Consider the following 27,923-nt stretch of genomic DNA (forward strand, 5'->3'; position numbering starts at 1 on the left):
GGTGGAGGCCCTTTAACCAACCTTGAAGGAAGTGGCATTTGGGAGAAAGGCATTCTAGGCAGAGATCACAGCAAGCACTCAGGTCCTGAGGTACAAACTCACCTGGAAGAAGGCTGGTGTGGTCTAAACAGAGTGATGGGAGGAGAGACATTATAGAAGATGAGGTTACGGAGGCAGGGGACTGAGGGCTGCAGTTGTAGGGCCTTAGAAGCTTTTGTAAGGACAGTGGCTTTTCCAGTGAGTGAAATGGGAAACCATTGGAATATTTTGGTAAGAGGAGTGATATGCCCTATTTCATTGAACAGGATTGCCTGGGCTGCTATTCTGATATGAGACAGAAGAGGATCAAGGCCTGAGGCAGGAAGACCATGCAGGAGGCTACTCCATGATCCAGGTAAGAGATGATGGAAGTAGTGCAGAACAGGAGGTGGCAGTGGGAATGATGAGAAATGGTTTGATTCTGGATGTAATCTGAAGTCAGTAAAATTTGCTGGTGGGTCAGATGTGAAGTAAGGGAGAGAAGTCAAGGATGACTACAAGATTTATGACAAGGATGGGGTTTCCATTTACTGATATTTGGGAAAGTGCTAAAAGAGCATCTTTGGGAAGGAAGATCAGTTTGGGACACATCACCTCCAAGGTGCACAAGTAATATTTTAAAAAATAGAACTCATTTTGAAAATGTTCCTGTGAACATTAGGAAATTATAGAACTGGTAATCATATCTCTCCAACGTGCTGGTTGCATTAGTTTAATATCTTTCAAGACATGTTATTGCTTACTTCTCTGAGCTTCTCACCTTCCCTGAGAAGTTTCTACCACTTCTTTGTTGGGAGAAGTACAACAGGAAAATTAGAAAATTTAAGTGTGTAACTGCTTTGGAAATAACAACAGGGAAGACTGCAGGTGAAATCTCTCCTTTTTCTCATCTCTTGGGCCTCCGAAAGAGCAGCTGAACTGAACTTGGAAACTGAGGAAAGCCACCAGCTTTGGTGGCTGCATAAGAGCAGAACCCTGGCTTTGGCCCTCAGTGTTCTGCAGCCGAGTCCACAGCTCGGCCGTTACCGTGCCTTTCTCTAACTGCCTAGCTTTGACCCTGAACAACCCTATGCTGAGAGATCTTCCAGGCTGAGATGGATAGCCTCGGCTCCTTGCTCCAGGCTTCACTGCTTGTCCCTTTCTCTGAAGTGATGGCACTCATAACCTAGACCCTGGCCTCAGCTTCTGAGTTCTTCTGCACTCCTCATCTTGAACCGCCCAAATTGAAAATACACTCTTTAAGTTTCGCCCAAGAGCTCCATACACCCTGCTTCACTGCAGTCATTCCATGTAAATTAATTTTCCGGGTAACTGAAGCTTAGCCATCCTTCGATGTCAATTACATGAAGGGAAATTTTTCTGAGGCTGAACTGTAAACATTCCTGCTTTCTTAACCAGAGTGCATAAAACAAAACTGAACTTGTCAGGCATTAGGCTGTCTTCCCACCAAGTGATGATGTCCTCAGGCTCTAGTGAAGTATCTGGAGTCTGTGCCTCCTACACTTACAGCCTCAAACTGCTGTGTTTTTGAGGCTTGTATGTTCTTTTAAAAAACGTTTTTGATGTTTTGCTGCACCATCCCTGCTGTCTTTTTTTGCTAGTTACTGCTTGTTTATTTGGATACTTCACAGGCTATTTTTAACTTATCTGATTCCAAGCTTGGGTCTTAGTAGCTGATATATGTTCTTCAGAAATGTGAGATAGCATTTGCGGTCATCAGAATTGTAAGGTGGCCCCTTCCATGCTCATATCCTGTGAAATCTCCTCGCCTTGAATCTGAGCTCGACTTATGAGTATGATGGGATGGCCACTCCAATGACTAGGTTACCTATGTGTTTGGCAAAGTGAAGGGACTTTGATCATGTAATTAGAGTCTCATGATCAGTTAACTTCAATTTAGAAGGAAGATTGACCCAGGTGGGGCTGGCTTAAGCAGGCAAGCCCTTTGAAAGATGACCAAGAGGTAAGAGGTTTCCTCTCCTGTTGGCCTTCAAGAAGCAAACTACCATGAGTTCTATAGCAGCAAGAAAATGAATTTGACCAGCAAATGCATAAGCTTGGAAGAGGACCCTGAGCCTCAGATAAGAACAAAGCCCTGAACTTGCCGGGTGGTACAGTGGATAAGAATCCACCTGCCAATGCAGGAGACATGGATTCAATCCTTGGTCTAGGAAGATCCCACATGTCATGGAGCAACAAAGTCTGTGCACCACAACTACCAAGCCCTTGATTTAGAGCCCACAAGTCAAAACTACTGAGCCCGCCTGCCACAACTACTGACGCTGAAGTGCCTAGAACCTGTGCTTTGCAGCAAGGGAAGCCATGGCAAGAAGCCTGCACATCGCAGTGAAGAGTTGCCCCCGCTCAGCACAACTAGAGAAAGCCTGCATGCAGTAACGAAGACCCATCACAACCAAAAATTAATTAAAAAGAAAACAGCCGTGGCCAGCACCTTGACCGCAGAGTTGTGAAACCCTGAGCAGAAAACCCAGTTAAGCTGTGCCTGTACTCTCAACCATAGAAACTGTGAGATAATAAATGGGTATTGTTTTATGCTGATATATTTGTGATAATTTATTATGCAGCAACAGAAAACTAATACAGCATCCTATTTGGATTTTGTATTTGAAAGGGTAAAAGCATACTGCACTTGCAATGCATGGGTTCATACAAACTTAATCACATTATTATAATTACCCCATCCTACTATGCATAATATCAATTCTGAGTTTTATTCCGCTCAGGAAATAAAACTCCAGAACCTATTAAAATTATATTTGTCCATTCCTGAGCCTCAGCAAATAAAATATGCAAGGCAGTAGTGGTAAACTCAATTCAACATTTCTCTTCTCTACTACTTTTTCTACCCAGGAGAGAGTCATAAGTTAGAAAAACAAAATCTAAAAAAAAAAAAACCCAAATGGAACAAAATTAAACTTATCAGTGGCTGTGTGGTGGAATCAACTTCTTCTACAGTGATATTTTAGCTACTTATGTTATAGATAAGTGCAACAAAATATAATGGTATAATATCTCATATTTTTGAGTACTTTATAAAACTTTAAAAAGTTTATTTCATATGACCTTCACAATACATGTCACTTCAAACACGAATTAATAACCAAACAGAGCCTAACAAGCTAGCAACTTGTTTATTCACACATTTTATTTTTATAATATTGTTTTTGCATAATTATTATTGGTATATAGTAAAAAAGCAAATCTCTTTCACAGCTGTCCTTCATTAATCTTGTTTTCCTCTCCAGATTCAACCCTTAACTGGTTTCTTATGCATTTCTCTAGAGGTATTCTATGCAGTTACAAATAGATATTCAAACATGATACATTACTTTTGGGAATTTGTATTTTACTAATAATTGATATATTTTGTTGGAATTTAATAATTTACCAGGATAGAGTTTTAAAGGACATTCTCCCAAGTTGTACCCATAGTTCCTTGGTCATTTGTAAATTTGTGTATTTAAATTTTATCCTTTGGTTTTCCTTCTTTTTTCTTTTAGCGATAGCAACAAACAGCACTTGAGCTTGAGTGCTGTTTTTGTCTGTTCTAAAAAAATAAAGTCGAACAGTTAAGTATTTACCACAAAGTACTCAGCTTTTAGTACACAAGGTCTCGTTTTCTTGAAACAACCCTCAAAGGCAGATCTTTTAATAATGCTCATGGTACATGGGAGAAAATGGTTCTGCAGGAGGCCAGGTGATAAGCCTTCCACTGGTAAGAGGGAAAACAGACTCAGCTCCTTTCTTTCTGACTCCAGAACCCCAGCTTTTAATGTTACTTCCCGCTTTTCTTCCTTAATGTCTTCTTCATGCTTTCCTTTAATTACTTCATACAGTTTCTAAATTCTTGAGTGGATCATTAATTTTCATTTTCCTTATTTATTGATAAATCCATTTATGGATGTAAATCTACCTCCAAGCCTGCTTTATCAGCATAAAATACATTTTGTTATGTGGAATTCTCAATATCATTTTTGCTAAATAGTCAAATGTGTTATTTCTTTCTTTTTTAAAATTTTGTTGATTTATTTATTTTTGGCTCTGCTGGGTTTTCACTGCTGCTTGGGCTTTCTCTAGCTGCAGCAAGTGGGGGCTAATTTCTCATTGTGGTGCTTGGACTTCTAACTGTCGTGGCTTCTCTTGCGAGGCACAGGCTCTAGGCCTGCAGGCTTCCATAGTCGTGGCTCCCGGGTTCTAGAGCACAGGCCCAGTAGTTGTGGTGCCCAGGCTTAGCAGCTCCACGGCATGTGGGGTCTTCCCGGGTCAGGGACTGAACCTGTGTCTCCTGCACCGGCAAGTGGATTCTTTACCATTGAGCCACGAGGGAAGCCCTATTTCTTTCTTTTTTGACCTGAAATAATTAGAATTTTACTTTTGCAGTAAGGTTTTTGATGTTGTTTATATATTTGTAGGTATGATTAGTTTTATTTATTGTGATAAAAGTACAATATTTCCTATTTATACATTGTAGAATTTACTGAGTTATCTAATATGTAATTTATTTTTATAAACATTCTATAGATTTCTAAAAGACAGTGTAGTCTTCGTGGGTGAGCACTATGTACGTATTAAATCCATTAAAAAAATGTAGCTTGAATTATTCTATACTTGATCTGTCAAAGGTAGTGATATAGGTGAGGTGTTTCCTAAGAAAATTGGCTTTTGTAGTGACTCTCCTCACTTTTAGCAATTCTTACATTATTTATGTCAGTATAATATTTATTTACATAAAGTTCCATTATTATCATAGCTATATTGTGACTGTATATCTTTTATAAATATAAAAAATGATGCTCTCTTGTCCTCCCTAGTTCTTTTAATCTTAAACACTGAAATTAAGATTACCAACTCTATTCTTTTGGTTTGAATGTCTCTATATATCTTTATTTATTCTTTTGTTTTTAACCTTTTTTGATATATAGAATATTATGCTAGCAGATAGAATAGTGTTTAATTTTATTTTTTTATTAAATTTGAGAGTCTGTTAAAAAAGATGCACACATTTGCATTTTCTGTTTGTTTCTTGTATGTTTGTCTTCTATAATATGATTTCTCTTTTAATGACAATTTTTTTCTGACATTCTGGAATTATTTTTTCCTTGTTTTTATGTTCTTTAATGCATCAGAATTTACACACAATGTTTTAAATTCTGTTAGGAGACAAATTTAAGCTATTAAAAAACTGTACTCAAACCTAGAATTATCAAAATTATTAATGCCGATGAGAAAATAGTGTCCATTGATCTTACCCTGTGAGAAATGCTGAGTCATTAGTGCTCCTCCTGTCCTGTGGAGAAACACATAAACTGAGTGGGCAGGTGAATAGAAGAGTGGGACTCAAGTGGAACTAAATTTATTTCACCTATCTTTTCCTTTTTTTATATGCACTAGAATGAAATATGACTTAAAATTCTATACCGACATAAGCCTAAAAAATTATATCTCAATTAATATAACAAAATGCTAAGTGATAGAACATTATATCATAGTTTAAATGGCAGAGATTTTTATTCCTTAGTGGGCCCTAAAATAGTGTGTTTAGAGTGGTGTTGTAGATAAGATGAAGGAACATATTGTATGTTCTTTTTGAAAACATTTTTTCTGCATTAAAAAAGGGAGACCGAGGTGGTTGTTTGCACCATAAGAAATCTTAACGAGGTAAGAATGACCAGCACACCTTCGTTGAGTGAGTGAAAGTCACTCAGTTGTGTCCAATTCTTTGTGAAACCACAGACTGTAGCCCTCCAGTCTGTCTGTCCATGGGATTCTCCAGGCAAGAATACTGCCATGCCCTCCACCAGGGGATCTTCCCAACCCAGGGGTCGAACGCAGATCTCCTGCATTGCAGGCAGATTCTTTACCGTCTGAGCCACCAGGGGTGCCCACACTTTCCCTGGAGAGCTTTTGCCTGTAGATCAGAGCTAGCACACGCTGGGGCAGCTGCTGGCCCCAGGGGAATGCCTGGGTCAGTTGCCTGGGCTTGCGCCCTCTTGGTTTGATCTCTTGGGCTCTTCCTGCAACTCATGGAGATGCCCTGATCTGTCAGCAACTGGGACATCTGAGTCACACCCAAAGAGGAATTTCTCCTGCTCTCCAATTGGGAATCCGGACAGATTTCATCCTTACGTCAGTGTGTCCCCAGCATCTCTGTGGAAGAAAATGGAAATATCTAGGTGGACTGGCTCCAGGTGAATTGTGGGAGCCAGCAAGGAGCCTGTAGATGCTCAGTCTGACAATGAGCAGATGTGCCGATCTTCTGTGATGGACACAGTGATCTCCACCTCACCACCTGATTATCATTACATCCCCCTATTTAACTTTAGCTAAAGGTCTCATTGCTATCATCTTGCAGTGCCAGTTTAGAAGCCCAGCATCCTAACAACAGCGAGACCCAAGGGCAGGATTACCCATCCGAGTTTTCTTCTCTGTGTTACGAGAAGTTGCGCACTGAGGGCTGATTTTGTCTCTGGCTCAGCCTCTATGGCTGGCTCATATCTTTCTGCTGCCTTTCAAGGACACCTATGAGATTCTCTCCTGCAACACCCGTGTCCGCTGTGAGTGCTCGCCAGATATACCTTGTGGCTTCTCCCAACAGCCCTTCTTGGTATTCATCCCAGTGCTGCACTCTCTCTCTCCTATCTTCAGCTTCTTACCTCTTCACATGCAGGGAGGGGTTAGTGGAATCCTCCCAGGGTCTCTTGCAATTATTTCCTGTGACATTGAGTTTTTCTCAGGAGCATTGGTTGCAAGCTGACCTTTTCTAGCTTCCATCGATCTCATCTCAAACTCAAGCTTGATTGTGTTTCTAAAAATGTATAACGTACATGGCTTCCTTTCTTGGTTTCTGCTATGATGCAGAACTTTCCTATTTGTGTGTTTCTTTGGTTATTTCAGAGAGGATCTGATAGCTGATGGAGAAAGAGAAATAGACACCTTTGCTCTAGTTGTGTGCTTTGTTTTGTTGGGTTTAACAGAAATCTGGTCATTCTGCATTTAGAGTGCAGGATATACTGGGTTGGCCAAAAAGATCACTTGAGTTTTTCCATGTTATGGAAAAACCCGAACAAACTTTTTGCCCCACCCAAATACAAAGAGAAATACCATGCAAATTAGTGATTGAATATTTGGATCTGAGACATAGTGAAGCTCTGAGTTAAAGATATACATTTAGAAGTCTTCCCTGGTGGCCCAGTGCTTAAGAGTTTACCTTCCAGTGCAGGAGGAGTGGATTCTATCCCTGGTCAGGGAGCTAAGATGCCCACCTCATAGCTAAAAAAACAAAACATAAAACAGAAGCAATATTGTAACAAATTCAATCAAGACTTTAAAAGAGGTCCATATCAAAAATCTTTTTTAAAAAAGAAATAAATATAAATTTGGGAGGCATCAGTCCGTAGTGGGAGTCACATCACAGTAATAGGGAAGTCTGCCTAAAGCAGAAGTTCCAAAATCTTATGGATCATCAAAATATACAGATTCCTTGGTCCCTCTCCTATAGATTCTAATTTAGTAGGCTTATGATTGCCCTCAGGAATCTATAATCTTTTTTAAAACCTTCCACTGAAAGTTCTAAAATTGAGTATTAAGGGCATTGTAAGACAATGCTCCCAGTATGTTCCTCCTTATATTCTTAAGTTTTATATCTATGGGTACCTGGCTATGTTGTAGGATGGTGGCAGGGTCATCAACTGAAAAAGTGGTGAAGATTTTGAAAAGTTATTGTGAGGAAAGTGTGGGGAAGCTGATGAGACACATGTATAAAATGAGGGGACAGAGGAAGTTGGACATCAGTGAACATGAATGTGTACCTTCTTCTTGCTCAGAAACCCGATTGTGAACAAAGAGATTGTAGGAGTTTGGGCAAGTAGAGTTGGATAAATCAAAGGACAAGGACAGGACACTGAGGGCTACAGAAACCCGCTGGCAGCTGACCATACTCCCATCTTTTCAATTTTCTGCTACCCTAACCTGTTTCCCTGCTCTTGACCTCAGGATCACCCATCCCTTTTTCTCTCAGTCCATGTTCTCCTCCTTCATTAATTTCTCCTTTGTTATCCCTTCAGTCACTATCTTATCAATAACCTTCAAAAAATTAAATAACTAGTTTAAGGTAATACAAGTAATAAATGGTGAGACTGAGATTTGAACTTAGGCCAATCTGAGTGTTTTTGGTTTTTTTTTATCACTACTTTTTTGACCCTTGCAGTCGGCATGGTGATGCCTCACCCAGACCCTGTTTAATAAAGGCCCTATTGTCTCAGCATCTGGGAGTGCTGTCAGCAGACAGACTTCAACTGTCCAGCGCTTTGGGATGGCTCAGCTGCAGAGACTGCCACTTCCAGGTTCATACCCCTTCCTCGGGCCACCCACCTTCAGTGACTGATGTATGTGACTGATGTATGTGGGAGTATAAAGGTCTGGCCCTCTCAGACCTCCTTGGGACTACTCTGAATGCGCCTGTCTCCAGAGCTCCCGGTGGGGTCACTGAGGCTGTCCTTGGGACTGCATTTCAGCTCACCTTTCCCTAATCCTTCCTGCTTTCTCCTCCTTCCTTCCGACAGCACTCCTTAATAAACATGCTCCATGCTAAACTTTCTGTTTCCTAGGGGACCTAACATGCAACAGCTTCTCCAAGAAACAAGAATCAGAATTTCCTGTTATAGGAGTCACATGACTTCTCACTGTTTCCAGAGACCCTCTCAAGTGTTTCTGAGAAGTGTCAGGGCCCAGATGAAAAGCTGGGTGCTCCTTGTCCTGGTCACCGGGACAGCATCTAACCATTTGAATTTCAGGTACAGAGGACTCAAGAGAGAGGGTTAACTCAGGCCTGAGTTAAGTCCAATGGTGTCAGATTCGGAATACAGATATCCTGCTTATTACGCTTTGCTATTTCCCTTTTCCCTCCCTAGTCGTCCTTCTGAGGCCAGAGTCTGACTTGAAATCCTAATCTTGAATCCCAACTTTAAACAACCTACAAATGAGTGAGGCAACTGATTAAAATTTCCAGGCTCACATCTGATAACACCATTGCAGTGCGATTTTAGTGACTGAAAGGAAAAAACAAGACCAGAGCAAATGAATTTGAGTACTTTTATTTCAGGTTGACTTTTCCCCCTCATATTTTTTATCAGTTACAATAAACAGTCACAATATGTCAGGGAAAAATAGTCAACACGTCCATCAGAAAAAAATTTTGTTAGTTTTTAATGTGATTAATTATTGTATGAGTACTAACAAATGAAAAAAAATCAATACTTATATATCCCAAATTTTTCTACATCAAATTTTAATTATCTTTTAACTCTCTACAATCATTAATATAAAGTAACTAAAAATATGATTCAGGATATATTTTTTTATAACAGTTTGAAAATGTGTGATGTTTGGTTTCCAATTAGATATCTATGAAGACTTCATCTATGCTAACCACTTAATTAGAAAAAAATATTCAAAGTAATAAAATGTCTAAATATTTAGTAGGGAAAGCAATTAAAATTTATATATTAAGAACAGAATATATGACATATTTAATCAGAATATATTTTGCTTCCTCTTTCAGCTAATATATTTTTCAGTCAGTCCCAAATTGAAGCTGTATGTTATCAGCAATTGCTCAGATCACTCTCAGTATATAATCTGTTATATTAAATAACCTTACTTAGGTAACTGTTTTAAACACTGTGGAGACTCAGGTTACCTCTTAAAGTTTTTAGTTATTGATTTTCAAATCTTCTTTGTGAGTGTAAGCTTCTCAGAAGACCAAGTATAATCATGTTTCCTGCCCAATTGGTCTTTTCCTTTGATAACCACCCATGGTTACTATACCAGTCTGTCAATAAGCATTTAATGAGAAACTGCTGTGGGGCTTCTACCAGGCCCTAGAAGCAAACCAAAGATTAGGTGTGCCTGGAAAAGCTTACGATAAATTGAGTTTTCATGGGCATAATAAGCCAGCATATGTTTGCTTAATTTTCATGTTTTTAAATAGCATTGACAAGATGTTTTTCTAGGGGTAGCATTGGCTTTGACACCCCCTTAAACTGATAAAAAAAATAGTTCCCATTAAGTAATAATTTAAAAATGGCAGAATTTACTTGGAAGCCTATAGGATAGTCTTCTAGGTTTGAATATCCACAGGTCACATTTACAACATAAGGTACTGGAACTTGTTTCCTAATTATTCATCCATTAAATTAAAATGTGTTCTAATCCTTTAAGGATAAAGATCTTTTAAGAGTAAAATGTCAGGACATTTTTGTGATTTCCTCTAACTAGTAAGACAGGAGGGAGGTTCTTCGTGAGGATTTCCAACCAAGCCATGTACAACCAATCTGATATAGATCCTTTTCTTGCCACTGGAAGGCTCCTGACAGCATGGAAGAAAAGTAAAGAACAAACATGACAGTTAGTACCAACAGTAACATCATTAGCTCTCTGAGCTATATAGTAACAAGTAGCCTAAACCTTATATATGCCTCCTCCACAAAATGAAAGCACTGAAATTATTTTGAATATAGATGTTAAACTGAGATGTTTCTCAGATAATACAAATATTTGCAAACCAGAAACATAGACTTGGACATTGTAATAGAATAGAAAGTGTGAAAGTGAAAAGTGAAAGTGTTAGTCACTCAGTCATGTCCGACTCTTTGCCACCCTGTGGACTGTAGCCTGCTATGCTTCTCTGTCCATGGATTCTCCAGGCAAGAACACTGGAGTGGGTTGCCATTCCCTTCTTCAGGGGATATTCCTGACCCAGGGATCAAACCTGGGTCTCCTGCATTGCAGGCAGATTCTTTACCATTTGAGCCACCAGGGAACCCCATTAGAACAGAGGCAAAGCATAAATAGATTTTAAATAGAAAATTTGATCAACCAATACCTTTCCACATTTTTCTGAGAGGAAAATGATTTTTCCTAATAGTTTAAAGCTCTTATTATATTTGGGAGAAATAGCTACTTGGGTTCTATCACTCAACTCAGGAGACCAGTCTATCTCTTAGATGAATAGTCTTCCAGTGTAGACCTTGCTTGAAGACATACTTACCCTTGTACCTAGGAGTTAGATAATGAGGTATAAACGTGAAATTGCTGGCTTTCATGTTTAGCAGTGAATCTCTAGATAAGCATTCATATTTCCAGCAGGTATACGCCTAATATTTGTGGGGTGGAGGACAAAGAGTGGAAATGGAAACGCTCACTCTTGTTTCTCCTGCCTGACTTCTTCCCACGTGGTAAGGAGCCTTGAGAACATGCCATGGACTCCACACCTCAGGAGCAGCTATCCAGGGAAGGGGCCTGTGAACCTTGGCCAACTTGGGGGTTAACTGGCAGGGAATTCCAGGGTCAGGTTCCTAGAGTGAGGTCTAGACAGGGAATGAGGGTTCTAGGTGGGCATGTGTCAAGGCCCTTTCGGTGGGGCATGTCTGGAGCAAAGTCCATATGGAGCCCTCTAAAGCCCGTGGGCCCCAATTTCTTGGGGTGGTATTTATTTTCCCACATGTTCCAAATTTAACTTTCCACCTGAATAGTTTTGAACTTTTATGTTGATTAACCCACATACCTGAGATTTCTCTGTAACAGTCTTAAATGTCTGTAATGATACTTACAGGACTATGAGATTAGCAGCTCTTGAGTGCTCCTGTAAGAGTTCGTTCAGTCGAACTTGGCGGTAACTCTGTGGACAACATTCAGATTTTGTTGAGGGCAGTTTCCCAGAATTATGAATGAGAATTTATCTTTTTTCCTCTAATTTTAGACAAGTAGGAAAGCCTCATTTAAAAAAAAACAAAAAACAAAACTTTCATTCAGGTTTGGAAACTTACAGTGTTTTAGAAACTCATGGAAAATATTAGAAGTATAAAGAATAAGACCATTGTGCTATGTTGTTAAGTTGCTAAGTCATGTCCAACTCTTTGTGACCCCATGGACTGCAGCATGCCAGGCTCCTCTGTTCATGGGATTTCCCAGGCAAGAATTCTGGAGTGGGTTGCCATTTCCTTCTCCAAGGGATCTTCCCGACCCAGGGATTGAACCCGTGTCTCCTGCTTTGGCAGGTGGATTCTTTGCCACTGAGCCACCTGGGAAACCCCATTGAAATATAGTGGCTTATTAAATTCTAGAAGAAAAAGACAAGCAAGCAACATGGATAACAGTAAAAAGACGAGAATGGCCAGTGCTGGGGAACAGGTTTGCAGTGGAAGAAACCTAACCTAATCTTGATACTAATTTGGTATGCTAAGAACATAGAGTATACCCTAGTCTAATCTTTCTTTAAACTCTTTGATTTTTACCAGCACAGGAGACTGGTTTCAATGAAAGAGTCACCAAAAGACTCATTTGGAAAAATAACTACATTAACTATTTTGCAGTGATGAGAGTAATATTTATTATTACATTTCACTGGTTCAGAAGCCAAGGCTTAGATAAGTGATTTGTTCAATTATATGAAAAGCTTTTGTTAGAACCAGGCACTTTGTTGCACAAAGTTTATGATTCTTAGCTCAGTATTTTTTCTACTAAATTTGAAAGCCTTTTAATATCTCCTGCTCTAATCTGTTCCAACTTCAGCTCCTAATATGCCTTATTTAAATTTTGTAATTTAGAGCTTCTTGAGGTCCTTTTCTTTGAATGTCTAATCTAATTCAAATGGTAGTCCTTCTGCCTCAGTCTTCTGTCCTTGCCCTCTTCATCATCCTCACTGTTGCAACTCCATTCAGTTCATGCCAGAGGCAGGTAACTTCCATCTTACTGGGTTCTCTAGAAAAGCTCACCATTTCACATCCATCCTACAAGATGTTCCAGATCCAACTTGCATATTCATTGTTCCAGTTACAGATTTTCTTAGATCCCAATATAAGTTTTTATAGCTAATTTTATCAGGTTAAAATTCTTTATTGTGTCAAACTGTGAGCAATCTATATTTACTTGGCATATGTATTGACTGAAATTATTTTAGTCTGATAGGTCTGTCTCCTTTTCTATAAAATTAAATTGGAAAGAAGACTTCACAATATGTATCAATAGCCTGTTTTCAACTTAAAAAACTTGATTTTATACTAAAAAATGAAAGCAGTTTTCTAAATCCTCACTTTCAATAATAGGATTGAAAAAGGACTTGAAATATGCAGAAACCCAAGATCGTGAATAAATGAAATTCTATAATAGATACATTACTTCTTGATCTTTAAATCAACTACTGTTTTCTTTTTCAGCTAGTTAGATAGCAAAGTAAAGATTAAGGAAGAAAAGTCCTTACCTTTTCCTTGACTGCTTCCAGTTCTGCATCTGTAATTTTCCACGGAGTTTCTCTCTTTAATTTCTCAGCAGTTGTTAAATCTTTGCAGCTTTCATGGAGCCGATATGGTTCAATCATTTCTTCAAAGACTTTCCAGCTGAAATTGGAATTATAAAAGAGGCCTCACAGTGGGAAACTTAATTCATTATTTCACAGATACTCCAGGTGTGAGTAGGTATGCTGGCTGCAGAATCAGAGCTGAATGTCATGCAAATCTTCTAAATATTATCTTTGCAGGAGACAGTGAGTAAAACCATGGCTATCATAGTGCTTCCCTACCCAAGGAAAGACCTTAAGGGTATGAGGCCTTGATAGCCTACTAGGTATTATTAATAAATCCTCAGTATAAACACACAAACACATAGATGGTAATTACTCTGCATTTACATGTTCTACATCGTATAGTCAAAGGCACAATTTTAATGTAGACACGTTAGCCCGTAAATGAGTTTCCATTTGCTTATTTTACAGGTTCTATGGGAGATGTTCATGAATTAATGTAGGAGATGAACCAGCATCCCTGAGTTGGATAGGGTCACCCTCCTCACCTTTAGCCCACATGGCAGCTCCCACCTTATGGCAGGAGGCTGTGGGTAGGTTGGAAAATAGTGAGTGAGTTTAATGGCTATAGAACAATCTGAATGTTTGCTGTAAATAATGCTGCCTTTGTCCTTCTGCTGTCTGATGTTGCTGCCTGAGTTGTTCAAATGGCTATTGTTCAGGTGCATATTAGAGGAAAGAACAAAAATCAATAACATTTTAAAATCTGAAGCCATTTTAGAGCAATTAAGAAAAAATCATTGACTAGAAAATTAGGAGCAGTATCTCAGAACTGTAGAACTTTTAAAAAATTGCTGAAAAATCTCATTCTTGTCTGTCGTAAGAATCTCATAAGATTTATTTTTAAAATGATAGCACAAAACAAAATGTAATTTATAGGAGTAGTTGTCTTCCCTATGCTACTATAAGATGATCTCAAATATAAATAGTTTCCTTTGGTTTTATATATCATGGCTTACTTAAAACTTAATAACTTTGGAATGAATGATAACTAGGATTAATGTGCTTATAGGTTAAGGAATTAAAGCATGAAGCAATGATTTCAGTTTCCCAGATGGTGCAAGTGGTAAAGAACCTGCCTGCCAAGGCAGAGATGTAACAGACATGGGTTTGATCCCTGGGTTGGGAAGATCCCCTGGTGGAGAGCATGGCAACCCACTCCAGTATTCTTGCCTGGAGAATCCCATGGACAGAGGAGCCTGGAGGGCTTCAATCCACAGGGTCACAAAGAGTCAGATATGACTAAAGTGACTTAGCATGATGATTTCAGTGGTCTTATCAGTTTTCCTGATTTAGGACTAGCAGATGAAAGTACAGAGGTTACTAAGGAGTAGTTTGTTCCTACCAGTGTGCTGCTGTTAACAGATTGAAGAGATACTTAATGCAGTAGATTTCTGATGCTTTGACTTATTCAGAATAGTAGACAACGACTTGGAAGGAACAAGACTGACATGCCCAATTATTCTTTCAAGCATGCATTACTTTTATCTGCTATTCCTCCTAACATTGCTGTGCTTTTAGAGACCTTGGTGGTCATCAATGCAGAGGTGCTGGCCTAGGAGAGAAGAGCCTGGGTTCTTGCTCCCATTCTTCAGTTGTCCTCCTTGACCTAGGTAACCTTGCCTATAACAGGGGTAACAATGGCTGCTCAGAGCTGGTGTGAGACTGATGCAAGTGTTAGTATGATGATTTGGATGACCATACTCTGAAAAGTATGCAGTGCCCTGTAAAAGCAAGACATTCATTTTACTCAACAACCATAGGACTGAGGTTAGCAGTTGACGGTTTCTCTGTTTAAGCTTTACATACAATTATTTTGATCAGGGATAAGAGTTTTATTTGCATCTCAGTCCAGGTGCTTATTGGAAAGAGCACTTCAAAAATAGTTTCCTAAGAAATGGAAAGTGGAATAAAGATTGTTTGCTTGTCCTCCCAGGCAGCCGTACTGTGTTTCTCCATTGTAGTTTGAATGGGAATGACTCTGTCCTCAATATCAGCCAGTCAGCACAATTCTATCCCTTTTGCCAGCCAGATTGGCCAAATTGGGCACATAAGCCAGGCAAGCTTGATCTAGCATTTCACTGACCACAACGAGTGGCTCATAGCTTGGTGGTCCAAAGGTCATTTTAGATTTCTATTTTGATTCTCTCTTAAACCTGGTCATTCTTATTGTTTCAGTTGTTATTTAGTTGCTAAGTTGTATTCAACTGTTTTGCGACTCCATGAACTGTAGCCTGCCAGGCTCCTCTGTCCATAGGATTTCCCAGGCAAGAATACTGGAGTGGGTTGCCATTTCCTTCTCCAGGGTATCTTCCTGACCCAGGGATCAAACCTGAGTCTCTTGAACCTCCTCCATTGGCAGGCAGATTCTTTACCACTGAGAAACTAGGGAAGCCCATGATCATTCTTATTATATCTTAAAATTGATTCTAGAATAGTTTTAAGTATTCAGTTCAGTCCAGTCACTCAGTCATGTTCGACTTAAATATAAGTGAGAATTAATTCAATTAAAAAAATTTACTTATAGCTTTCTTGCCTTTCCCATCCTTGTTCCTCGTAATAACAAGGTTAAACTGCATAAAAATTTCCCTAAAATTCATATAAAATTTCTTCTCGCACATTAATGTATTTGTTGCTTTTGTGATCACACTAGCATATTTAAACTAAATTATCTAGTTAATTGCTTCCAGTTTCTCTTTGATTTCTGTTTAATGATTGCTATCTTTTTGGCCTATGACTTTTATTCAGCCTATACAATAAAAAAAGAAATTTAACCACAAGAGTTTTTCAGTTTCCCCTGGCCCAATTGTTTTCTCATTAACTTAGCTTTTTACTCCCTTTCACCCTTCAGTTCAGTTCAGTCGCTCAGTCGTGTCCAACTCTTTGCAACCCCATGAATCGCAGCACACCAGGCCTCCCTGTCCATCACCAACTCCCAGAGTTTACTCAAACTCATGTCCATCAAGTCAGTGATGCCATCCAGCCATCTCATCCTCTGTCATCACCTTCTCCTCCTGCCCCCAATCCCTCCCAGCATCAGGGTCTTTTCCAATGAGTCAGCTCTTTGCATGAGGTGGCCAAAGTACTGGAGTTTCAGCTTCAGCATCAGTCCTTCCAAGGAACACCCAGGACTGATCTCCTTTAGGATGGACTGGTTGGATCTCCTTGCAGTCCAAGGGACTCTCAAGAGTCTTCTCCAACACCACAGTTCAAAAGCATCAATTCTTCGATGCTCAGCTTTCTTCACAGTCCAACTCTCACGTCCATACATGACCACTGGAAAAACCATAGCCTTGACTAGATGGACCTTGTTGGCAAAGTAATGTCTCTGCTTTTTAATATGCTGTCCAGGTTGGTCATAACTTTCCTTCCAAGGAGTAAGTGTCTTTTAATTTCATGGCTACAGTCACCATCTGCAGTGATTTTGGAGTCCAAAAAAATAAAGTCTGACACTGTTTCACCATCTATTTCCCATGAAGTGATGGGACCAGATGCCATGATCCCAGTTATCTGAATGTTGAGCTTTAAGCCAATTTTTTCACTCTCCCATTTCACTTTCATCAAGAGGCTTTTTAGTTCCTCTTCATTTTCTGCCATATTTATAGATAACGTTTCTATGATAGAATGTCTCCATCAAGATATACTCATGTTTTACGAGTAGCTGAAAGATCTATTGAAGGCAGTTGAAGGACATTTAACATTAGCCTCCAACATGGAAATCATTGATGGTGAACGATTTCTAACATTGTGTGAAAATGAGTGATCAAGGAAGAACAGCAGTCAGGAGATGGTTGTTAATGGTAGACCAGGGCTGTCTAGCCATAAGGCCCCTGTGAAAGCTGAAGTTGATCCAGCATTGTAAGCTTTGGGCTCTGGGCCTGGGGTTGCATCAGGCCGCTGAAGAGTTCTATTTCTCTTATTAAACCACTCAGAGGATTTGCCTTTTAAAAATTATCACAAAGATTCCAGGTGTGGTCAAGTGTGAGAGTGTTAGTCACTCAGTCATGTCCAATTCTTTGCAACCCCATCAGCTGTACTCGTCAGGCTCCTCTGGCCATGGAATTCTCTAGGCAAGAATACTGGAGTGTGTATCCATTCCTTTCTCCAGGGGATCTTACTGACCCAGGGATGGAATCTGCGTCTCCTGCATTGCAGATGGATTCTTTACCATCTGAGTCACCAGGGAAGTGGCCATTTGTGAGATTTACTGAATGACCATTTTCTGTTCTAAAATTTATCTTCAAATACTGGAAAAGGCATTGCCAGCATCAGACATGTGGCTGTTTTATGAAGTAACATGGCATCAGTTACAGCAGAAACTGAAAAGAGAAGAATGGCACTTCTAGCACACCTCTTCTTGGTGGCCTTCTGTCTTCGTATCAGGATACATTAACTGCAGTTATTCCAGTAAGAATTTTTTTTCCTTGCATCTTCAAGACCTTGAAATATCACAGAGAAAATCTCCAGAACTGTGAAAATGAATTAATTTTTTTTTCCTGAGAAAGGGAAATAGATCTCTTCATTGTAGGATGCAGAGCATATGTAAGAAACACCAAGTCAGAATGATATCTAAAGTCAAATTTAGATACCAGGACAAAAGTACAAATACCTTGATCCTTTGTTTCTTGTGACTATGCATAGACTTTTCTCCTTGAGAAGAGGAAACCATGGAATAAAGGTCAGGGGTATGAAGATGAAGAGCGTCTAGGCTGTGATGGACACCCAAAGAAGGAAGAGGCATGGTTAGTGATGCATCAACATCCTCAGTGATAGAATAGAAAGGATGGGTATACAGGTGACCATGGCTGCTGGGCAGAGACTAGTACAAAACAGAGGGAAGGATACAGAGACTCGGGTAGAGAAAATCATATCGATGGGTAAAGAGGCAAAGGATATAGAAACAATTTAACCAGCAAGCACAGACAGTCCTTAGCTGTTGCTAAGACAAATAACAGCAAGAAGAATTCAGTTACAAGAAGCAGGTGACTGATCTGTGGCCAGCACTGAGCCAGGGCTTATAGAGAATCCTAATTCAGTAGGGGACACTGTAACTATGCTCTTGTTGTTGTTCAGTTGCTAAGTCATGTCCGATTCTTTGTGACCTCAATGGACTGCAGCATGTCCTTCAGTATCTCCAGAGTTTGCTCAAACTCATGTCCATTGAGTTGGTGATGCTGTCTAACCATCTCACCCTCTGTTGCCCCCTTCTCCTCCTCAACTATGCTGTAGACAACAGAGAATGGTCCCGTACTGGCAGAGAGCTGGCAGGCTGTGGGCTGGTGCTAAGTGGCACATACTGGGGAATCATTGTACCTGCTGTGTTCTGGAAGAGAATGTGTTTCCTCTAATTAGAGATATAAGATGAGCCCGTTTGATCATACCACTGTAAGTGCCAAGGGGCAATGACTTAGGAATTAAAATTCTTCAAATGAAATGTTCAAGGCTACCAGAGGTTACTGCATGACAACTTAGTTCATATAAATATGTTAATTCCATTTACCAAGGAGAATAATAAATCTGTTTTTAATTTTTCTTAACTTTATAACTGTAGAAATATAGGAATGAAAGGCATTAGTGGTATTTATGATATAAGGAAATATTACATCATAATAATTCAGGTCAACCCTGTCAATTCTAGCTTTCTTATTGCAGTTAAGACATTTTGTAAAGCTGTTTTAACTGACACATAGCCTTAGAGGAATCATGAATACCCTCAAATGACGACATTTTGTAAAGTTGTTTTGACTGACCCATAGCCTTAGAGGAATCATGAATACCCTCAAATGATGTAATGTTCAAGGTTGCCATTTGGTCAATAGGAATGCATTTTAAATTTGGATAATTTTCGGTTAGTTACTAAGTTCACCTGGGATAACAATGAATCAGAAGAAGGATAGAGCAAGGTTTGAGGAATGTGGAGTTGCAACTCATCAAGAACTACAGGAGGAAGGAGAAATGGTGGTCAACAGAAATGAGAAGAGGTCTAAGAGTCTAGCAAGGACCTATGCCATACTGAGACCTTTGTGTCTCCTGTTCTCACCCTTGGAGAACTCATGCCACACCAAATCAAGTGTACTAAACTGCATACAGATGAAACACTAAACATGATTTTGAACTGTAAACTATTAAAAATATTTTATAATTGTGAAGTCATTGCTCTAAATATTTTAATTTACGATCGGTTGTAATTTCCAGACAATCTTCTTACACCTCTGGAAAATTCTGTGAAGATCTAACCTACAAATTGTTTCCAAATATGATGGACTTAACAAATTTAAAAAATAATGAGGTTAAAATGATGCTGTTTTGAAGGCATTTAAACAATTATTTCAATTTTTTTTTCATTTTAAAATTTTGGAACCAATACCTTTCCTTGCCAGGCTTCAGATAGTTTTAGAAATCCCCTTTGGGGGCTCTCATAGGCTTCCCATTCAGGATGCCCCACCAGTAACTTTAAATAATGTAAACTTACCCTGACTGCTTAGGTCAGAATTTTCTGAGCACTGTTGCCACCATAGAAAGCATAACATGAAAAGCAATTCTAAAATGCTAACTAAACGATGTTTCCGCAGTTCTTCTTCTCAAGCTCATCGTCACCTTAAAAACTTTACCTTCCGTTAGAACCTGATAGCTCTGTGTCATGATTATTTAAAATCCCCTTTTATAAGCATAGTTACTATAATGTGGTGAACTTTTGTAAATAAATCATAATACAAAATAATCACCACCTAGAACTGGGTTTCCTTTGTACATTGTCAAATATCTTACAAAATATAAACTAGGAATAAAAATATTTTCATAGGCTAAAAAAATAAATAAATAAAAAATAAAATCCCCTTTTATGACATTGTATCAGGAAGTCACAGCAGTAAACCTGTAACACTTTAACCTTCTAATAATCAACACAAAAGAAGAGAGAGTTTACCATGGATAAACAGTGGATCTTGTTAAATATTTCATACCTTTCTTTGTTTGGCTTAACGTTGATGTCACCAATGACATGGATGTCTGCAAATTTTATCCTAAATTTGCTCAGAAGGGAAGCCATTCTGAAAATACAAGACAGAAACACTTCATCATTGAATATTTAACTATTTTCAATCAAAGAGTTTTGTGTTTAAGACATCAAAAGCAATCATGTCTTATTTCAGCTTAGTTTTTGGACAAAGGCTTTGGTTAGTATTTGATTTCCATTGTAGTACTTCATGAATATGGATAAATGTGGACCAAATTATTCCGCCAAAGGCAAAGAGAAATTTCTGTAGGTGCAGTCACTGGAAACAGCAAGCCCAGCTCTGCATTCATGTTTCAGAGAAATGGTTGTGGCACTGTCCACTCTTCCTTATCATTTGGGAAAAAGAGAACAAGTCTCAATCCTTATTGATGATTGCTGATAATGTCTATAGAGTTACTGACAATTTACTGACAAACCAATAATTATTATATATTACATCATTGTAGATTAAAAGTTTTCCCCCTAGCAACTGAACATTCTGATATAATCTCAAAGTTACAAAATATTATAAGAGTAGTGCAAAGAAAACTCAGATTCACTAGTTGTTTATGTTTTGCCCCATTTGATTTGTCATTCTCTTTTTCTCTGTCTACGTCTGTCTATATCTTTTTTGCTTGCTGGCTTTCTATGTCCTACTAGCCATTTTAAAGTAAGTTGCAGATATCAAGCCCCTTTACCTCTAAGTACTTCAGTTAATATTTCCTAAGAGCAATGACATTCTCTTTTATAAACAGAGTACAGTCTCTGAAATCAAGAAATTTAACATGGATGCCCTGCTCCAATCTTACCCATCAACCATTTTCAAATTTCATCACTTGTGTCAATAAGGTACTGGAGGCTTTAAGAAAATATAAATTATTGTAGACCTCATGTTAGTTTTCATTTTAGTATAATTTTCTTTAAGGGGAATTAGATATATATAATAATACGCAGGTCAGGAAGCAACAGTTAGAACTGGACATGGAACAACAGACTGGTTCCAAATAGGAAAAGGATTATGTCAAGGCTGTATATTGTCACCCTGCTTATTTAACTTATATGCAGAGTACGTCATGAGAAATGCTGGGCTGGAAGAAGCACAAGCTAGAATCAAGATTGCCGGGAAAAATATCAATAACCTCAGATATGCAGATGACACCACCCTTATGGCAGAAAGTAAGAAACTAAAAAGCCTCTTGATGAAAGTGAAAGAGGAGAGTGAAAAAGTTGGCTTAAAGCTCAACATTCAGAAAACTAAGATCATGGCATCTGGTCCCATCACTTCATGGGAAATAGATTGGGAAACAGTGGAAACAGTGTCAGACTTTATTTTTTTGGGCTCCAAAATCACTGCAGATGGTGACTGTAGCCATGAAATTAAAAGACACTTACTCCTTGGAAGGAAAGTTATGACCAACCTAGATAGCATATTAAAAGGTAGAGACATTACTTTGCCAACAAGGTCCATCTAGTCAAGGCTATGGTTTTTCCAGTGGTCATGTATGGACGTGAGAGTTGGACTGTGAAGAAAGCTGAGCATCGAAGAATTGATGCTTTTGAACTGTGGTGTTGGAGAAGACTCTTGAGAGTCCCTTGGACTGCAAGGAGATCCAACCAGTCCATCCTAAAGGAGATCAGTCCTGGGTGTTCCTTGGAAGGACTGATGCTGAAGCTGAAACTCCAGTACTTTGGCCACCTCATGCAAAGAGTTGATTAATTGGAAAAGACCCTGATGCTGGGAGGGATTGGGGGCAGGAGGAAAAGGGGATGACAGAGAATAAGATGGTTGGATGGCATCACTGACTCGATGGACATGAGTTTGAGTAAACTCTGGGAGTTTGTGATGGACAGGGAGGCCTGGTGTGCTGCAGTTCATGGGGTCGCAGAGAGTTGGACACGACTGAGTGACTGAACTGAACTGAACTGAACTAAATAACTTTCTAAGAAGGGGGAGACAATGTGAAAAAATGACTTAAGAGCTGAAGAATTGATGCTTTTGAACTGTGGTGTTGGAAAAGACTCTTGAGAGCCCCTTGAACTGCAAGGAGATTCAACCAGAGCACCTTAAAGGAAATCAGTTCTGAATATTCACTGGAAGGACTGATGCTAAAGCTGAAGTGCCAATACTTTGGCTACCTGATGCAAAGAGCTGACTCATTGGAAAAGACCCTGATGCTGGGACAGATTGAAGGCAGGAGGAGAAGGGGATGACAGAGGATGAGATGATTGGATGGCATCACCGACTTGATAGACATGAGTTTGAGCAAGCTCTAGGAGTTGGTGATGGACAGGGAAGCCTGGCGCACTGCAGTCCATGGGGTTGCAGAGTCGGACACAACTGAGCGACTGAGCTGAACTGAACTGAAGAGCCAGTCATTATTTTGTGACTTCTGAAAGCAGCCATTCCAGAAATTGTTAGGACTTAGGCATGCCATGAGGGACTACGGGCTGCCAAAAGTCATTCTCCAGATTTCGTCCAGAGATCTTTGGATGCACCACACTCTTGGCATGCTTGTTGCTTTCACAACTAGAGATCCACTCTCCATGACTAAATAAATGAGAAAGGAACAGACTTAGCACCATGGAACTTGGCTTATTTATTTATTTTAATCAGAAGAGTTACCAACAGTCACCCATTTAAATACTTTGAAACTACAAGTGAACAACTGGGGGACCCAGATAGGTACAGTAACTGTTGCAAAGTCCTGCATCTTGTCAGTGGCAGAGCTGGGGCTTGGACAGGGTGCCGTCTCTCTATTTTCTTCTAAGTGTGCTAGGCTAGAGGGACTGCCTCGAATTAACAGGTTTGAATCTCCCAGAAGAAACTGGACAGAATTTGGACACAGATGCCTTCAGGCTCTTCCTTTCTTGGATGCATTTACTAGTCAGAACAAAATAAACATTATACAAGATAATGATGCTCTCACTGAAGACTTGAGATGGGCTTCCATGCCAAATGCTTATTGAAAGCATTTGTGGAAGGGGGTAAAAGGACTTGAAGACAATGATTAGGAAAATTACTCAGATAATTTATTGACAGAAACCAAGCAGCCTCAGAGCTAGCGTGGTGACTTTTTTTCTTTAAATTTATTGTGCCTCAAAGACACTTAAAGTTTTTTAAAAGTAAAGCATTCAAGCAACAAACATCCAAAATCCTTCAACAAGTGATAAATTACTTACGCAATTTTTTCTTCTTCAATGCGATTGATCTTCCCTCCAACATAGATTCTTAATTTACAGTCTTTCCATTTTTTTCTGAGAGTCAAGATATAGGGGATAAGGAGTGTTAACCCTGAAAAAAAAGAGTAAATTATGACAGAAAGGATGAGCATATCCAATTGAAAGGAAACGAATAACTTTATATCTGTATTCATTCCCACACTCATAGCTCCTAAATAATTTAAATCTTTAGAGAACACGGAAATGTTATTCTTTAACTGATACCGTTTTCATATACCTCCCCATGCAGTTTCTTAAATTTATCAACAAGAAATTCTGCTCTCTAGTGTATATTCTGAAATTTTTTACCTCCATCATCAAACAACCACCAAACATCAATTGTGCCTTTTCCCTGCTTCTTTTTAAATTGGGTGCTGGCTTCCACCAGTTTCTGGTTGAACTCCCCAACGTGCATTGACTGGATTGTGTTAATGCCGCTATCTGTAACGAAAGAGAAAGTAATACATTCATTTGTCTTTTGAGGAAAGAAACAAAATAACTTGCCAATAAATCTATTCAGGAAAATAGAAGAAGGGTCATGACTTTGTGTTTTTTATACTTCGGGAAAAGAGTGAGCCCTATTCTCCACAAAAGAAAAGATAAAGGTCAAATCCCACAATAATTTAGATCACCTTCCATAGTTCAGAAAAATTTGATATTGATCTTATGATTACAGTTTTTATTATAGAGTAGTAAATTTTTTCAGATCCTTAGTAATCTGTCTCAGTGCAGAATTATTATTTAGACATGTTGCAATGCTAAATTATCTGATACAAAACCCAAAATATCCTCACTTTCCTAAATTTCATATATAACTCAGGTTACAATATCAGATGTACTTAAAAGTATTAATAGAACATGTAGTTATTGCTTTTCTAGAGATAACCAAAAGAATCAGAAGTATTCCTTCGCTAGACAATATGTTCATTTGAGCACAGTTTTGGTATGAATTCCAGAAATGTCTGGATTATAAACGTTGCCAGGGACCTTGAGCATCTCAACTCTCCATGACCCTTTGGTCCTAACATAGGCCTGGCTTACTCTTCTCTTTTCTTTTCCTGGCATCTTGTGAGTCTAAGGTAAAACCTCTTGAGCTATTTGAATCTCTACGAATGAGATGAAGAAGCCAGGAAATATGGATGAAAATTACCTCTTCTTGAGTTACAGTTAAGGGTGTACATAAAGTACTTATAAATGTTTTAATGTAATTTGCACCCTTACATGGACACAGGGAAAGTGTATCAGGGAAGCAGGGCAGTGTTTGAGCAGAACCCTCATTCCTATTCTCCAGTAGGTGTTTCTTTGCTACACCCTATGTATTATTTCTCATTTCCACGTCTTTGAAAGTTGTGACTTCATTGCTCTATTTCAAAGCGATAGTATCAGCATCGTGCTTAGTGCAGAGATGACAGCCTTGTTAGAGCTTTCTCTCTGATCTAAGAGGGTCTCAGGATGCTTTGTTCTGTCTTTTGCTGTTTCCATGGTTGGGCTGGTCAGTTCTGAAGCAATTATCTCATATTGTTTCTATCTCAGGACTGCTAAAGGAGAAAGTAAATATGTTTACCAAGTGGACCAAACTGCCCCCACTTAGAAGCAGATCAGAGCATCCAGAGGACTCCTGTATGCCTGGAGACCGAGCTTGGTCCTGATCTAGAACTTCAAAGAGTCCTCAACTGACAAAAGCTCAGAGCAGTAACAGGGCCTACTTCAGAGCTGTGCTTGAAAATTTAGGCATTGAAACAAAAACATAACATAATTTTACTTTTCTGAACAATGAGACATGTTAACTTTCAGAGATGTATGTTTTTGCCAAAAGTATTGTCATGCAGAAACAGCTTTCTGGAATAAATAAGTTCCACTTTCACTAATAAGGACCTTGTTACTTCTCTCCTCTCCTTTAGCTAGAGAAGAGTATGGGCTATGACTTCTGAATTTTCCATTGCTTCTCAGGTTGTTCTGTTCACAGAGCAGATTCAATGGGCAGTTAATTCTTCTCATGACTACACCAAACAATTGTAAAGGAAAGACGATAGTAGTTAGCACCCAGAGGGTCTTATTCTAATATTTGTACCTGGAAAGACTTGATGTACCTCCAACTTAAGATTCAAACATCATTTTCCTAGAAAATGTCATTTTAAGGAAGGTAATACTCAGCAGGTTCTCCCCTAGGCCATCAAATGTTTCTGGCACCCAAGGGTACCTCTAAGTATTTGAAAGGGAGAAATGTTTGGGTTTCTCATAATGCTATGTAGATGTACAAAAAGGTATTACAGGTTAAGTTTGGTCCTTGGGTCATAGTAGGAAAATAAGAAAACTGACCCAAACCTTTTCCAGGGTAAAGAAGTGGCCTCTTTGAAAGATTGGCTCCTATAAACCTAGACCAGCAGCCTGCTAAGTCTCAGTTTGGATCTTGCTACTTGACCTGGAGACCTTGCCAAAGAAATGATCTTTCCTGGGCTTCGCACCAGTGAAGGACTTCATGAACTACAAGACTATTTGTGCATGAAAGAAATGAACCTTAACATTCTAATTTTCTACCAGCAGAGGTCGCTATGGACCTCATAAAAAAACTTTCTGTAAAGAGAACAATTTTTTAAAAAATCAGTCATTTGAATCACCTGTTTATAAAACTTATAACAAGGTCTCATTCTGTGGCCTCCATTCCTGGGATGTACACTGAACAATCAGAGATAAGTGTACCATTTAGCCAAAATCTGCAGGTAATTAGTGTCAATGAAGTTCCAAGTCCAGAATTCTGGTTTGTGATAAAGATGTAGTTTTGATATTAGAATTCTACCTGGATCCCTTACTTTCCTGTAACAGTCGACTTTCAGTCTCCTGAAATATCTGCAAGGTGTGTGGGTGTATAGATAAACCAGTTTCGGTATCAGGTCATGAACTTCTATCCCCTTTACATCTTAACTAAGAACTTTTTTTTTTTTTTTTTTTTTTTGCTTCTTATGGCATTCAATCGGCTTAACCACTATATATCTTCAAAACTAAATATTATTTTAAAACAGAGAATTTTTACAGTAAGATGATACAAAGGGGTGAATGTTGTTAATAAGTGACAATAGCTTCTACCTTTTAGCCATACTATCTTCTCTAAGGAAATGTCTTTTAGTCCTTACCTACACACAATGCCCCCAGTAACTTAGATATTGACTACTGACCCCTGAAGATTCATTTTGGCTCATTTTGTAACTTTTCTTGTAACTCTTAAAAGCACTTACCTTTCTTAGGAGTTGGCTTAGTAATGTTCAGCTTGCCAGCTTTTTTAAACAAGCCTCGGATGCCTCCATTTCCTTCTTCACTTTCATTATCTTTGATGGTGGCTTCCAAAGCCAGCCGCTCCTGTTCTAATTTCTCTAATTCATCTGATGAAAGAAGACAAAAATCACTTACTTAACTCGAAACAACAACGTTTCCAGGAACGGTCTTACTAATGATTTCAATATTGAAAATGGTGTGACTATGCAATTAAATGATTATTTATGCATAATATGATTTTTCTGAATGGTTTTTTAGAAGTAACACGAATCAATAAATTGTATTCAGAAAGTAACAACTAGCTCAGAAAACTGGCTCTGTTAAGTTATAATACATGAGGACACTGAGTTTTTTATTTGTGAGGGCAAAGGAGGAGGATATTTAATGCCATCTTTATTTACAACTGGCAAAACAAGATACCAGATCCACTGTATGTAAGATCTTGTACACTGAAAGCTACTGATTTACTGATCTAAGCTACCGGGCCAAGATATTTTACAACTGGGAGTAACAAAATTGTAGAAGTATGCTGGGTGTATATTATACACACAGCACTGCCTCCTGAATTGAAACATAAAACTAGAGAACAAGAATTAAAGAAAGAGAACCAGATCTGATAATAAACTTACAGTGAAAAATATTTACCACCACCAAGTCTTTCCAATAAGTAAAATACTTTCTGGAGTGAGTGACCAAAGCAAAAGAAATAAAAGCTGACATTTCTGTGCACCTGTCAGAGTCCACATTACTAAAAAGGGCCTCACGACACTTGAGTCTGCAATAAGTGTCAAGCTGTATAAAATGTTCTGTCCAGGATTTAGACCCACTCTCCAAGCTTTGATACTGGGTCTGGATGCCTTTTATCTTTCCTGGATTCTGATGGTGACAGAAAGTTCCTAGCTGCTAGGTAATGCATTGCATCCCTTGCTGGCCTCAACCCGCATGGATCAGGGCAGTCATATGTCTGTGCTAAAGACTGATGGACATTCTTGCTTACAGTGGTAAGGTGAGAGACTTGTCAGA

General features: G+C 38.9%; 1 protein-coding gene and 1 long non-coding RNA gene across 5 annotated transcripts in view; one reads left to right on the top strand and one right to left on the bottom strand.

Annotated features, from left to right (window-relative positions):
• The window catches only part of LOC110126042 (uncharacterized), a 98,925-nt gene that overhangs the window by 18,767 nt on the left and 52,235 nt on the right, over positions 1-27,923 (top strand). For both annotated transcript variants that reach the window (XR_011488304.1, XR_011488305.1), the window contains exon 3: positions 306-394. This is a non-coding gene — a long non-coding RNA (uncharacterized lncRNA). The remainder of the gene's footprint in view (positions 1-305; positions 395-27,923) is intronic.
• Positions 9,181-27,923, bottom strand: part of SLC12A1 (solute carrier family 12 member 1) — an 88,346-nt gene continuing 69,603 nt past the window's right edge. For all 3 annotated transcript variants that reach the window (XM_020875482.2, XM_020875480.2, XM_070469332.1), the window contains exons 20-26: positions 26,864-27,007; positions 23,940-24,071; positions 23,592-23,703; positions 20,380-20,466; positions 13,319-13,454; positions 11,670-11,737; positions 9,181-10,426 (exon numbers count right to left, since the gene is read on the bottom strand). In XM_020875482.2, the coding sequence (XP_020731141.2) occupies positions 10,291-10,426; positions 11,670-11,737; positions 13,319-13,454; positions 20,380-20,466; positions 23,592-23,703; positions 23,940-24,071; positions 26,864-27,007 (815 nt within the window). In that variant the 3' untranslated portion in view covers positions 9,181-10,290. The remainder of the gene's footprint in view (positions 10,427-11,669; positions 11,738-13,318; positions 13,455-20,379; positions 20,467-23,591; positions 23,704-23,939; positions 24,072-26,863; positions 27,008-27,923) is intronic.

Source organism: Odocoileus virginianus, chromosome 6, assembly GCF_023699985.2.
Source record: "Odocoileus virginianus isolate 20LAN1187 ecotype Illinois chromosome 6, Ovbor_1.2, whole genome shotgun sequence".
NCBI classification, from domain to species: Eukaryota; Metazoa; Chordata; class Mammalia; order Artiodactyla; family Cervidae; genus Odocoileus; species Odocoileus virginianus.